We start from the raw sequence: 16,338 nt of genomic DNA on the forward strand, positions 1-16,338 counted from the left end.
ACACTCAGTCAAAATGTCTCAATCGGGAATAGGACAATCGGTAAATTACAACGTAGAATTTAAAAACCTAAGACCGCGAAACCATGTCGCTAGTGAGTTGAGATACATACATATCGTATCGGTCGATCAATTCGTGATGGTGCCCGTAAAACGTATGTAGTGTTGATTTAAATCGTTTTCCTTCCAACTCTGTTGGCGTAGTTTTTGTGTCTGCATGAAACAGACCGTACATTAGTATTCTTTATTACAAGATGAATGAGTTACAAACAGCAATGTCACCGAATTATATAAAATATTTAGTAGAGATTATCTTCATGCGTATAGCGGAAAGTAAATTAATGGTGGAAGATTCTTTCATTTTGTTTGAGAGGTTTCTGTAAAAAATCTACCTTATAGGAGTACAGAAAAAGGTCTGATAGAAGAGGGCAATACGTTTGCCGTCAGTCACTGTCTGTTGTGGATAGATATTTAAAATAAAATTAAACTGTAAAGAAGAACAAACAAGAATGCCTTCCATTGAAAAATAAGACCTAAATTACATATATCAATATAATAATTTACACTCCCCACTTATTTTATGATGACACAATTTGATAGACCATGTTATATCGATGTAAATTGAAACATAAGGAATTTGTTGCCTTTGGTGAGAATTCTGGAATTGCCGTCGGAAGAAATGTTGTTGGCAGCACATATAGTTGTTATAGGTCTAAAAGAGGGACGAAAGATACCAGAGGTGTACAGTGTTTAATCATAAAATATTTAAAAATTCTAAGCAACTCAAATGCATCCTTTGTTTTTTTGAGGTTTAATGCATAAACAAAAAACTGTCAATACACATGTTATTAAAGTGTTTCAGATGTTTTTGTCCTATAAATAAAAATAAAATATGTAAGAAACTTGGGTTAAAAGTCAAATATCCTTTGTCAATATTACGTCCGGATGAGTATGAACAGACAGACTTATGTGCCAATTGCTAGATTTTGGGGAAACAGGAGACAACTATTTGTCAATTAGTGAGAAGTTAATGACATACGAAAACACACCGGCGTTCCAATAGTTGAAAATTCTATAAATGAAAATAACACTTCACAAGTTTTAGCTTTCTGAAAAGCTTTGGATTGCTTCGCTTGCCATACTTTTAAGTAAGATGTGGTCTATGTGGTTGTTTATGTGTTATTTATTTATCTCCTTTGTGCATATACTCATAAGTGTTGTAATATAAGCCAATCTTAGATCGGACGTATTATGGTATACTGTAGTTTGTCCATGAACACTTCCTACAATAACTCAAATTAGCTTTAACCAATTCCCACCAAATTTTAACGAAATATTAGGATTGATAGAAGGAAGCTTCCTTTTGATTGTAAAACTCTTTGGTGTCGTCTTTCCAGAGATACCGTTTGATTTTGAAAATTTATGATTCTGTCATTTCACAGTTATTGAATATGGCGGTCAGATTAAAAAATGGTTTATGGTTAGTCGTTCCAGAGTTATTGGACTTTTAACATTCATTTTTACGCAGTATTTATTTTCAAATGGATGTTTTCATTGCATGTTGTCCTACACAGCCATTTTACTAACTTGTTATTAGATGCTTCCTAAATATTCCAGGTCATTCTAACGACAATTCTAATGCAAAATTCCGGGGTTTCTTGTGCCGTTTGTGTAGCTTGTTATTTTTATATATCATTTGTTTAAAAAAAATTCTTGAAGATCATTGGCAGTAATATGTATTTTAGGTGTTTGTGTATATGCATATATAGCCAGATGATCACTCAGAAACTTGTTCATCTTTGGCACTTCTCTTATTTATCAACATGAAATTGACTCGACATTATATAAGCAAGCTAAGCCAGTAAAGGGAACATTATTCATTGATCTGATATCGGATCGCATCTTGAATACCCATATTGAAATTTTCCGTTTTTATAAACTGGTGTCACGACAACTAAAACGGTAACCCTGTATAAACTGGTGTCATGGCAACTAAAACGTTAAACCCGATAAACAGGTGGCATGGCAACCAAACGTTATCCCTGTTTAAACGGGTTTCATGGCATCACGAGAATTATTTTATTTTTCATTTACGGCAAAACCATCGGAAATACTATAACAGCATGTACATTGACAGTATTTTGTGTATGCTTTTAATCTCAACAAAACAGGAATGCATTTAAGTTGTTTAAATTATTTTTGTCGGTATAAAAAGCTCTGACGAGCCATTATACACTTGCTTATATGTATCGACTCTAAATAAAGCTTTTGATTTGATTTGATCTCTCACACAGGAGAAGTAGTTATATATGTGTTGATTAAGTTTTTGATATCAAGGTATAATTTTTATTACAATTTATTAGATTTATAAGTAATACAAGATATTTTTAAGGTGTGAGTAAATGTGTTTATTTGTCCTTTTACTCACAAACCAATCAGAAATCCATCGGACTTAATCTAGCTTTTGAATGAGTCTGTATTGTTAGTACAGCAAGAATCTCCTTCCAGATTACTTTTATCAGTAAAATAATACAAACGAAAACATCTTTGATGTTTAATACACTTGCTTTTATTTTCATTAATAGAATGAATTAGAAGGAATGTCTTATTTAATATCTTGGTGTAGTATGGACATTGGTATGTTAACTTTTAGTTGTACTGTCACTTGCAGTTGTACTGTCACTTGTAGTTGTACTGTCACTTGTAGTTGTACTGTCTGGAGTTACTGTTGGTGCTGTTCCAAACGCCATTAGAGTCAGTTGTCCCCACTGTGTCAAAAACTCATCAATACTCACTGTATTGTCAGCTAAAATATATTGACGATACATTTATCAATAAATTTTGTGTATTGAAGTTTAATAATCAGATAGACAGGAAGATAGGAAAAATAGAATATAAAGAATCGCGGGCAAGCGTCAACAGTGAACCAGGATCTGTAGACCCTTCTGGACATCATGAATCCACCTTTTTTTTCATGAGGTTCGTGTTGCTCTAGTTTTAGATTTAGTAGATATAAGAAGATGTGGTATGAGACAACTCTCCATCCAAGTAAAAATTTATAAAAGTAAACCATTATAGGTCACAGTACGGTCTTGTTACGTTACGTTATTGGCTGAACATTGTTGTTTGTCTTTCCATATTTTGTCTTTTGACCATATGTTATCTTCTTTTCTTTGTCTGACGGTTTTTGATTATCGAACTCATCCAAAACCTTGCTGATACAAAACTTATGTATTTCATAAAAATCCAATAAGAAATGAGGCAAATTTCCATATAATTTACATTTCATAAGGACATCATTCCGGTAGAAATAGTAAATGATTTTTGAACTCGTCCAAGACGTTGCTGATAAAAACCTTTGATATAAATTTCATAAAAATCAGACAAGGAATGTATGCTTGAGAGCGCTAACTATGCAATTTCCAACAGATTCTACATTTCCAAGGGACATAACTCCTGTAAAAATAATTGTTGAGCGCTGATTATCGTACTCGTCCAAGAAATTGCGGATATAAAAACACTTTAAAATCATTCAAACAGGGAATAAAGGCACGAGAGTGCTTATAATGCAATTTCCATATAATCTATATTTCCAAGGGATACAATTCCTTTAGAAATAGTTGATCGGCATATTTTCGAGCTAGTCCGAGACATTGCTGATATAAACATTTCATATACATTTCATAAAGTTCTTGCAATAATTGAACGTGTGAGAACGCTCTCAAGACCGTACGCGCACACGGACGCATAGACGGACGGATTCCCGGTATTTTTATGACCTTACCACCGAGTTGCGGTGGAGAACAACAATTAGCAGATGTCTGGAAAAAAAAATATACACGAGAGTCAAATCGGTATACCCTTTATTTAAGGCGAGATCAAATTGAATACATTACGGCATTTTTCTTTTATAATTATTTTCAACTATTTCTCAGAAACATTTGACCTTCTTTAAACGGTTTATTAAGTCAGAGGATGTATATCTATGTATCTGTAGTTATTTAGATAGATGGATTCTGTTCAGGTGCACGTTAACGGATGTACGCTGACTAAACTAATTTGGCTATGATGTGAATCGCGTACTACCGAAACGATTGAATTCAATTATAATTTTGGAAAGATGCTTTTGCCATCGAATTTATAAAATCTAAAAATATAAATAATCGTGCAATGTCATTGTCATAGATTGAAATCGGGTAAAGATTAGAATCGTATAACTTACAATTTACATCGAAGAATTTGAAGATAAATGGTAAATCAGCTGCATCGATAAGAAGATCGTCGTTGGCATCAGCTTTATCAAACAACACATTTGCTTCTTTTTGGGTTCCTAACTTGTACAGAGATATCCAGTCAGTGTCAAACTCTTGCTTAGTTATATTCCGGTCTCCTAAAATCAAATAAGGTACGTATACTTAGAAGGTATATAACGTTTTAATTCATAAATACAATCTCCCATAAGCAAGTGTCCTTCTTTCCATGAAATACCAAATAATGTCACGAGGCAACTTTTAAAAAGAAATTCAAAACACTTTTATATATCATAGTATTATTAGATTTACTCAAGTTCTTGTGGATGGTCCAACAAGCACTTGTCTCAGAAAAAAAATCACATCTCTATACCTGAAAGTGAGGTTAATGAACAGATATAATTTTTTTTCTGGGACAAGTTCGTGCGTGGATGATAAATTAATGACAGGGAATTCATCCTCACTGTAATGACTATTATATTGTAGTGATACAAATCAGTATACTCTGGTTTATTGTTATATATTATATTAATACTTGTATATTACTCAACGGTTACATGTATATATGATTTTCATGGATTTGTATATCATTCTATTCTAATATATTAATAATAGTGCAGTGCAAGTGCATGGTGGACACGTCACACTTCTGTAATAATTCGATTTTTCTAATAGAATGTATTTGAGTAGGCATTCGTATTTTCCCGCAAAAAATGTTTAATCATCCATGCAGAGTTATCGTTCCTTGAGATTGCAAACGTTCTTGAGATATTCTTCCGCATGCGTGTGCATAGATATTAATGATTTTTTACTTATATGTATATACATATAACAAAAAAATTTAATATTATTAATTTATCTTCTTTAAAAAAATATTTGATGAGTATTCATTGAAGAAATGAATTTATAACAAACGATAAGGAATGTTAGTTTGCACTTGATGATGTCTACGTATTCATCATGTTTATAGATCGGTTAAAAACCCAAAACGAATATTACGTAATGGAAATCTAGCCGATAGCAATACACCGGAATGACCTCACGGTCATCCGCTGTAAAAATCATATCGTATAGTCAGCTATAAAAGGCCGCGACATGGCAAAATATAAATAAATACAAACAAACAAAAAAACAACAGCCTGAACGAAAAACAAATATAACAGACAGCGACCAATAACAACCACTGAATTACAGTCTACTGCCTTAGGACAGGTACATAAATCATGTAGTTAAGTGGACCATGTACTAGTATATAGAGTAAATTCAAGTATTCTAATAATTTGAACAATAACTATGGATTTTTATGTCTATATTTTAAAGGATTTTAAGAAATGCGCCATCACTGACGAATTTCTTATTTAGCAATAATATTTTTTTTCTCACATTATTCCAATATTGTGTACATTCAACTGATCAGTTGATAATCATTTGATCAAAGTCTAAAATGAGCAGTATTTGTACTCGACTTAACTGATTTTTACTCGAACATTTTGAATAGTTTACCTCCATCCTAACCATACTAGACTGTTCTGCTTTGTACTTAACCTAATGTGAACTATACTGAAAAGTCTGAACAAGTAAACGACCCGAATGGAATAGATTTAACCGACCGATTATTGACCTGTACTCCTATATTTCTGTACTAAACCTGTTCTTCCTGTTTTCAATGTCTGAACCATATTCGACCAGAGTAGTGCTATCTTAACAATCGCGGATGTGTAACTTACTACAATTTATTTATCTTTACAATACCTACAAATATATGTACTTTTAACATTGCCATGATATTTGTACTGTAATGCCATAGAATCATTGAGTATCGAATATAAATTGTATGCATATTTATTTATCATTATTATTAAATTTATATGTTTAAGTCTTAATGTATTAGTATTGTTTTAAGAGAGTCTTATTAAAATTTGGTGTAATCAAAATGAGTTACTCTCTCTAAATAAAAATATTATTATCTTTGGTCAATTATGGTACAGACTTGAGTCGAGTATGGTTCAGACTTAAGTCGACTAAAGTTCAGACTTATGTCGAGTATGGTTTCGACTCTATAAAAAAAATGGGGAAGAACTGGTTTAGTGTAGGTCCAGACATAAGTATGGGTCAGACTACAGCTGAATAAAATTTGACAAATTCAGAATGATCGAGTAAAAATCAGTACAGTTGAGTACAAATACTGCCCTTTTCAGACTTTAACTGTAGTGATCTGACTAATAAAAATGTCATCTAGCTAATGCAGTATTTTGCTTTCTCCTACGTTTGCACTATCAACAGATTCTCTTATTTGTTCTTGCAAAATGAATATTTTTCGTCCCTCAAAGAAAATTTAAATGTATTAAGTTTGAACTCGAACAGCTTTGCATAAAACCAAATCAAATGGCACATCACCGTTGTCTTGACCGGATACTTCTTACTTCACGTGGCTTGCTATCCATTTGCATACGACTAAACGATATTTTTTATATGAATGTTTAAACCGAGCACTAGCATAAATGTTAAAAAAAAATGACCAAATTATCGATTAGATTTAAAGGTCACAAATGTAGGGCAACATAGAAATAATTTCAAGAAGTACAAGTGTAACAGTCTTCTGAAATTGTGTTTGCCTTTTATGTTTTAAGTTTAAATAAAATAATGGCCTTTACATTAGTAAGAATAAAAGTGATCATTTTGAATGGTACAGATAGCAATATTTTCCGAACGTTAACCCTCAAGCTTTGACACGCATAGATATTTTGAGAGTCTTAGATATGACCACGTTCATTTATATATGGCCATATTTTTTTCAAAATCATGGAGTCAGTTTCGTCTTCGTGTACCTCACCCCATGCGTGTTTACTTTGAAAAGCAAACATATTTTATTTGACTTACCATTTGTATCAAACAGAAGAAAAACCGAATCAAGTTCTGCCCTGGTCAAATATCCATCCAAATTTTTATCAACTTTTTCAAATAATATTTGCTCTCTCTGTGGTTCAGAATCTGCAAGGCTGTAAAATGGGAATGTATTTATAGTATAACAGCGTCTCTAAAGAATTACAAATCAATATTGGTGACTACACATTCAGAATCACAAATCACGGTATAACAGACAAACACTATTGGTGACTAAGCTTTCAGAATCACCAATCACGGTATAACAGACAAACAATATTGGTGACTAAACAATCAGAATCACAAATCGTGGTATAACGGACAAACTATATTGGTGACTAAACATTCATTATCACAAATTGCGGTATAACAGTCAAACACTATTGGTGACTAAGCTTTCAGAATCACCAATCACGGTATAACAGACTAACAATATTGGTGACTAAACATTCAGAATCACAAATCGCGGTATAACAGACAAACACTATTGGTGAATAAACATTCAGAATCACAAATCGCGGTATAACAGACAAACACTATTGGTGACTAAGCTTTCAGAATCACCAATCACGGTATAACAGACAAACAATATTGGTGACTAAGTATTCATAATCACAAATTGCGGTATAACAGACAAACACTATTGGTGACTAAACATTCAGAATCACAAATCGCGGTATAACAGACAAACACTATTGGTGACTAAACATTCAGAATCACAAATCGCGGTATAACAGACTAACAATATTGGTGACTAAACATTCAGAATCACAAATCGCGGTATAACAGACAAACAATATTGGTGACTACACATTCAGAATCACAAATCGCGGTATGACAGACAAACGCTATTGGTGACTGAGCTTTCAGAATCACCAATCACGGTATAACAGACAAACAATATTAGTGACTAAACATTCAGAATCACAAATCGCGGTATAACAGACAAACAATATTGGTGACTACACATTCAGAATCACAAATTGCGGTATGACAGACAAACACTATTGGTGACTGAGCTTTCAGAATCACGGTATAGTAGACAAACAATATTGGTGACTAAACATTTGCGGTATAACAGACAAACAATATTGGTTTCTAAACATTCAGAATGACAAATCGCGGTATAACAGACAAACACTATTGGTGACTAAGCATTCAGAATCACCAATCACGGTATAACAGACAAAAAATATTGGTGACTAAACAATCAGAATCACAAATCTCCATGCAAGTATAGTGAACTTGTTGAGTCAATGTCAGAATTTTAATGTCTTTGTTAGTTGAGACTGACTATAACGAAAAACAAATTCGTGAGGGAAACCGTTGAACTGTTGAAGTGATTATTTCAGAGATTCATTCTCGTAGTGTGGATGCACGATTTTGGGGTTTTCTTTATATCTGGCATCCGTGTTAGTGAAGTTGTCATAATGATATGAGAACACAATCAACTGAGATATGTAGACACGCTTTAGTTTATGGTATGTTACTACTGCACAAAGGGAGGTTAAAGTTGCTTAAAACTGTTTTAAATGATCATGAGCTTTAGCTTCAAAAAAATATCTAGATTTAGCCTGGATATACAAATGTTTGTTTTGAGATATTGATACCCAAGATTAATTTCCTTTGCATGATCTGCAAGTTCGTTTACCATTTTTGGGATGCATAACTTCTATAAAATGAAGTTGTATTCACAGATGACGACGGATATGTTCCAATCGTCGTTACCAGAATCCTGACCTCCTTTTTCCGGATGGTGACCTTCCGAATTAGACTTATCACCGGGTTTGTACTTACATGAGTAACACGAAGGTTGCCACGTGTAAAGCAGGATCTGCTTACCCTTCCAGAGCACCTGATAACATCCCCGGTTTTTTGTTCGTGTTGCTCAGTCTTCAGTTTTCTATGTTGTGTTTTGTATACTGCTGTTTGTCTTCAGTCTTTTCTTTTTTCCCCATGGCGTTGTCAGTTGCATAATGTTTTGTGGACTTTAGTTTGTCTTGTCGTATTTATACTAAATGAGGTTGTATTGTTTCTTTTTGATTGCCCCCTTGGTACATTATTGACTTTAATTCTTCTTTTATATTTACTTAAAACCCCACAACCCTTAGCCATACTTACATTCCTGCGAGAACTGCTAGGAGAGTTATTACGCCAAAAATCTAGAAAATATTTATTCTTAAATGGACTGACCTTTTCATTTAGTAATCAAACATATATAAAATCTAAAAGTGAAGTATTTGCAAGTGTGCAATTGACGTCATAAAAATCTGTAAAAATAATAATTATTATACGTTCTTATATGGACCGACGCTTTTGGTTAGCTAAAGTAAAATACAATTACCACTTTGATATAAGCAAGGGCTATGGCAAGCCGTTTTTATATTTACTCAATTTCAAGATATCTTATAAAGTAAATAAGATATATATAAAGTATATAAAATATATTGTATTCTTTATGAGATATCGTATTTAATTTTAAGTTAATAATATATCTTATTAATTTTATAAGATTTATTATTAACTTTATAATATATTTTTAAACTTAATTAGAATATCTTATAAACTTCATTAGATATCTTTTAAACAAATACTTTATGTGATATCTTGTATAGTTTATAAAAATCTTTAAAAAAATATATAAGATATCTGATAATTGTATATGAGATATCTTTTAAAATAACAATTTATCTTTTGAACTAAATAAGATATCTTATATATAGCCTAAATAAGTTATTTAATAAACTAAAAAAGATATATTCATAAACGTTTAATATGATACCTTATTGAATTCTGCAGATACCTTATATACTATATAAGATATCTCATTTTTTTAATAATATATCTTATTGAATTTATAAGACATCTTAATTTCTGTCATCTGTAATTATAATGTATAATGTATAAGTGATGCTCCTGTAGCGCAGTTATTGCGTCCGACTTTATTTGATAAAGTTCTAAAGTTCTATTAAGATATCTTGAAAATGGAATAAATACTAAAACGGCTTGCCATTAAGAGCTGACAAAAAATTAAAGTTCACGTACAAACAAATAAAAACAGACAAATTTCAAATTCAACAAAATAAAGTAAAGTGAGTGGGCATTTGACGTCGTAGTTAACATGACAACGACCGCCATTTGTTTTGAACACCATATTATTTTTGACATTTATTCTTTGAAATATCTTCAAATATCTTCCTAGAAATGGAAAGGGCGTGTTTTTGTGTTATTGATTGAGATGAAATGTTTTGTGTAAGCTGTGACCTTTTAAATATTGTCCAAGAACTACTAAAATCTATCCTATATAAGGGATGACTCAAAAGGTCACGTACAAACATGAAATCTTTATGGTTAAACTGGTTAAGAAATAATTTTGTCGAATATGAAGGTAATAAACGAAAATTTCGTCAGAGTCTTAATAAAAAGCTCCTGGTATATAAGTAGTTAGAATGCTAGCCACTGTACTTCCTAATCTTTCGGACGTCGTAATATTTGTTGGGAGAGGAAGAACCAAGTATGTTCCATTAACATTGAAATATTTAAATCAACCAACAAAAAATATTTAGTTATTCATGCTTTCGTAAGTTTTATACAAATATTAGTTTTTGGTTGTTTCAACTTTTATTTCTTTTAAGGTAGATAGGGTGTCTTCCTCCATCTTGGATTTTGAAATACCAGAAAACAATCGGTCTAGATCTTTAATAAAAGGTGCAAATTTTGAGAGTAGTAGTTTATTCATGTGTAAGAATTTTCATTTCAATATAGGAAATGACATATTTTATCATATTTATGGTTGTATTTTACAAAAAAACAGAATACTTTTGTTTGATTCTATTTTTTCCAACTTTGCCACATAAGGGGAGGCAACTCAAATGTAAGGGCAGATAATTCAGATAAAGTTACTTTTACAATGGAATGTGTTAGGAATTTACCTATTTTATTATGTAGCAAGAAAACGGGTCCCGTGACCCCATTTTTTCTTTTTCTTATCTGAAAGCATACTATTAAAGCTATCTTCTCATATTTTATCTCAAAATTCTATGGTGTAGTTTTCGTTTTATGGCAGAAAATTGGGTTTTCCATGCATAATCCATACAAAATCTGTCAATTTTGCACAACCTGTAGCGTGAAAATAAGCCCCGTGACCCATTCTTTTTATTATCTTTTTTTAAAAAGCATGATATAAACTACATTTTGGCAAATTATTAAAAAATTCTATGGATTGTAATTTAGACACCCCATCTACCTTAAGGTGGAAACCATGTGATAGTATAAGTACAGACAAAAGATAAGCTACAATGTAGGTTTGGAACATTCAGCTCTGTTTTTGTCACTCTTTATCCTAACGCGTTAAATTTCCAACGTATTATACAAACATTTACAAATTAAAGTACAATCGATCAAGGTACTTATTTTGCTTTAAAGAGAATAGTACAATGTTATATAAATATATTTGATAAGAGAAGAAAACAAGACTTGCCTTTTTCATGTTGTCTGGTTACGATAAGAGAACAAGGCTGTAGAATGTACGCCTTAAGTACTGATTTGAATTATCAGTGCCACCTGTTATCTTAGATTTCACGTCAACATAGAACTTACTAGAACTGCTTTATATGCATTTGTGTCAGATAGACTTTAAGATACATGTTCGGGATCAAAAGGCGACATTTTGAAAGCTCAAAAAGCTAGTTTAAGGTAACACGATAACGAATGGATATCTCCCGATTTCTAAATTTTTTGGCACATTTGTACTTTGATTCGAGTTACATCGGAATAAGAAATAAAAAATGGGGTCACCATTCTTGTTTTTTTGTAATTTTGATAAGTAAATGTCAATTTTGGCGCCAAATTTACATAGATATATAGGGAAAATGCCTTTTTTCGACTTACTTTTCTAGATTTTTCAATGGATGTCTATTTTCTCATATACGGAGAAAGACTAAAAACTAACATAATATCCAGGAATGTGTACCAAATCTATACATACATAAAAAAACATATGTCACCATCCTTGTTTTTCAGATAAATTGCTTCAAAGATGATCGATACGCTTAGAAATTGACAAAAATATGTGACGTTACGGAATACAGAATATAACGTTGTTTTACATTGACTCATTTCAGTTGTCTTTCATTTCCTGAAATTCACGGAACATAAAAGTATCAAGTAAATAACACGCAATTATGTATAAAAATATAATTTAATGGATATGGTCAATTAGATAAATACTGGCTAACACGATTTATAATTTTCTTCTGATTACTAAACCGTGGTTTCCCATTTGAAGTCCTCTCAGCAAAAATACTCCGAACGCCGTCTTGTCCAGCTCTACTAAAAGAAGACTTGATATGATCAAAACTAAGTCCACTTCCGGCTGCCCTATCGCACAGTGCTTTTGACATAATCTTTTCTCTAATAACCCCATTATAGGAGACCATTAAATGTTTCTTTGCGTGAGACATCTTCAATTGACGTTCTATTTCATTTACAACGAAACTATTCTCAATAAGTTGTTCTTTTGCATTGTCTACCTCTATCAACTCCTTTAACATTTTTACATCATCAAGGGCATTGTGAGCATTATATGTTGTCTTAAGAATGTCATTAGCAAGAGAGCTCTGTGAATATGATTTTATTTTCGGATATTTAACACGGAATAATGGAAGTGTGTCTGAAAATCCTAATATACGGTCTTTGAGGTTTTGTAAAATTGTTGAATTTAAATGCTGCATCTGGGCTACAAGTATTTTTGCATCGAATTGTTTACAATTATGTGCAACCAGTAATGAGTTTTTCGGAAATAAAACTATTAAAAATATTCTCCTTTGTTTCTGTCACAAGTTGCTGACCTTTATAATAAAGACGCGTCCCTGTACTGAAAAGATGGGTGACTTCGGTAGTTTTTGGATGAATCGGTTTTGTCGGAATAATGTACTTATCAAACTCTCCTTTGTTACAAACTGCTGACAATTGAACTATCTCGGAATCGTATCCTGTAATAAATGCATACATATGATCATAATTATGTTGATTGCTATAACGTATGATTGTTTCTTTTTCATAAATCGATAGTAATCGGGTCAGTTTGATGATCCAGAAATTAGTGTTTTGCAAATGAAATATATTACAAAAGAACACAGCGTCTTACATTAATTGATATGGGCTTATAACTGTATGAGTGGCTGCCTGTTGATTTTACCATAAACAGGTTTTCGGAGCCTTTTATAGCTGACTATGTGGTATGGGCTTTGCTCATTGTTGAAGGCCGTACGGTGACCTATACGGTTGTTAATTTCTGTGTCATTTGGCTCGCTACTATCAATGTCGACTCTTGTTGGTAGTTCTAAATCACTTGGGTCTGGGATTGTTTCGATGTCTACATTATCCCCATCTGGTCCCATGGCAATCAGTGATTTGTAAGTTATACCATCTTTGGTCTCTTTGGTTAAAGTGCTAATAAATGAATCGGACTCTACTTTTTCTCTTCCTTTTGATAGCCGGTAACTTTTTCTTTTCTGCATCTCTTTTAGCCTTCTCGTCTAGTTTTATTGTTTTTGATACCGTTACTTTTCCAGGTGAAATTTCATGATTTTCGTTTACCTGTATACAATAAAAAGTTAAATTTATAAGCTTATTTGAATAAAAATTTGATGATTATAAAATTACATAATATAACAATAAAACGCTATTTTGCACTTCTTTAATATTGTGTACTTACTTCGGAAGATATCCAATGTTTTAAATTAATCTATTAAATCGACAAAAATATATTTATTCTACCTTACAAGACAAAAACCTCTAGACAAGGAGAAAATTTATCTCCTTTTCTTTTTTCCTTGTATCTGAATGACTTGGAAGATGTTTTTCATAGAAATGATGTAATAGGTTTAAACACAGTAACAAATGAAATAGAAGAACAAATTAATATTTACTTCATACTTTATGTACTACTTTATGCAGATGATGCTGTTTTATTTTCTGAAACTGCAACAGCAGCTAAATACATTTTATGAATAATGTGATATATGGAAACTGAAGGTTAATCCAACCAAAACAAAAATTGTTTTTTTTTTGGTAATGGTAGATTCTCAAACAAAATTTTACACTTGATGGTAATGATTTAGAAATTGTCAAGGATATTTCATATTTAGGCATTATTTTATCATAGTATTTATATAACATTAGAATTTGTATTTTAAGTCTCCTCTTCGTGTCCTATTCAAGGGACAAAAAAAAATCGCAAAACATAATGACACATAAATTAAAGTACTTACGTCAACTATATATTTTCGCCCACAATTCAGTTGTTCCACACCGGCAGCTACTCTGAAATTCAGGGACTCTGATCCGCCAAAATGTTTGGCTTTGGGTGCTTTTGTTGCAATTATATGATTCAGCGACTCATTCGCCTGAGAGGTACCAATGTGTATTAGCCTATCCGATCTGTCTGCAAATCGTTGGAATAGCGTCAGTAAGTCATATCGGAGCTGTTCTCCTGACATGTCGGACCCACCTGGTAAACCGTTATGTTTGTATGTCTCTGGATTTTTCAGAAACCCGCACCACTCGATCTGATTTTCAACGATCGTGATCACCGTATGCATGAGGGACAATTGCAAGCAAGCTTTGATTCAATTCGTCAGAGTGACCTTGGTTTTGAGAAATGGCATACGAGGCACACCTTACAAAGTAACTGATTACGCTTGTGCTTAACTCCTTATGACCTTTCTTTATTTCATAAAGAGAGTTTGAAAGGGTTATCTTTATGTGATTCTTGTCAGACTGTTTGACTATATTTGGATCAACTGACTTATGAAGTCGTGATATAGTAGTTGAATCCTCATCCATGGTTATTGATTTCACTCTGTAACCCATTTCCATAAAATTAGAAACTAGATCTACTGCTATTGCTGATTCCATAGATCGTGCACTTCCTGCATAGTTCTTCCGACAGTCATGGTCTGATTGTTTATCTGTAAAAAGACACTTTCTGCAATCTGTTGATTTTACCCCAAAGTCTAAACATTTACCAGTTTTTTCTCCAATCATCGTAGCATGTCCTGAAAAAAAAAATGAACATCAAAGTACCTTGCATTTATAATGAAGTAGTTTCACAACAGATTAAAAAATTCAATACATTATAGCACATTATAGAGATACAGATTACATACAACCAAACTAAATGTATAAGTAATTAAGGTTACAAATAATAACATAAACTCTACCATTTATTCGACAACAAATGCGCATTTCGACAATCAATGTCTCTTCAGTGATGCTCGAGGTCAAAATATTTGGAAATCCAAAGCTTGCCACAACATTCATAAAATCAAAGTACTGAAGTACTGAACATCGGATGACCGCAAGTTCTTTTGGATGGTCACAAGCACTTGTCTCAGAAAAAAAATCATTGACGGACAGATATGCAGACAAGGTGAACATTATAGGAAACTTTCATCTCGATGCGAGACCATAAATACGAGGTTTTATATAACAGTTTTAAAAAGAAAATTACAGATGGAAAAAACAAGACTAAAATTAGGCATAATAAATAGTTTATTGTGCTAGGTTTTTACCATTGCATTTTATCTGAGAATTCAATAACTTACCTGTTTTATTATTAGAATCGTTTTCATAACAGCGTAGACAACCGTTAAACTTTTGTTGGTAATAATACTGAATACATTACCTTTAACTTGTTTGTCATTGCCTATCGATAACAATGATTTTACGCTCACTCAGTCTGTCAGAGGCCTTCCAGTGGGGATTTAAATAATGATCACTTGTTACACATTTCGATACATAAAATGAAACTTTCTTTTCACAAAACTTTAAAAGATTTGTTTTAAATAATTTTAATAATATTAATAAATTCTGACTGTTGACCGCATTTTTAAAATTAATTTTCTTGTTGTAATCCTGTTGGAAGCTGCGCTGTGTAGTTTATTTTTTTATTTTATTGTTTATTGCCAAATATAATCAAGACAGACAAAAAAAGTTTGAAAGGTTACATGTTAAAATAAAGAATGGAAATGGGGAATGTTTCAAGGAGACAACAACCCGACCAAAGAGTAAACAACTTTGAACAGCCGAAGGCCACCAATGGGTCTTCAACACAGCGAGAAAATCCCGCACCCGAAGGCGCACTTGAGCTGGCCCTTTAACAAAAATGTGTACTAGTTCAGTGAAAATGGACGTCACACTGAAC

General features: G+C 32.3%; 1 protein-coding gene across 1 annotated transcript; it reads right to left on the reverse strand.

Annotated features, from left to right (window-relative positions):
* Positions 1-2,543: 2,543 nt before the first annotated feature.
* LOC127727783 (uncharacterized) lies at positions 2,544-15,179 on the reverse strand. Its single transcript, XM_052234900.1, has 4 exons — positions 14,941-15,179; positions 7,128-7,246; positions 4,220-4,387; positions 2,544-2,803 (listed from the first exon to the last, which is right to left on the reverse strand). The coding sequence occupies exons 1-4, from the start codon at positions 15,177-15,179 to the stop codon at positions 2,640-2,642; spliced, it is 690 nt and encodes a 229-aa protein (XP_052090860.1). The 3' UTR covers positions 2,544-2,639.
* Between the last annotated feature and the right edge of the window lie 1,159 nt (positions 15,180-16,338).

The sequence above is a fragment of the Mytilus californianus genome, unplaced genomic scaffold (assembly GCF_021869535.1).
Source record: "Mytilus californianus isolate M0D057914Y unplaced genomic scaffold, xbMytCali1.0.p SCAF_2, whole genome shotgun sequence".
Taxonomy (NCBI): Eukaryota; Metazoa; Mollusca; class Bivalvia; order Mytilida; family Mytilidae; genus Mytilus; species Mytilus californianus.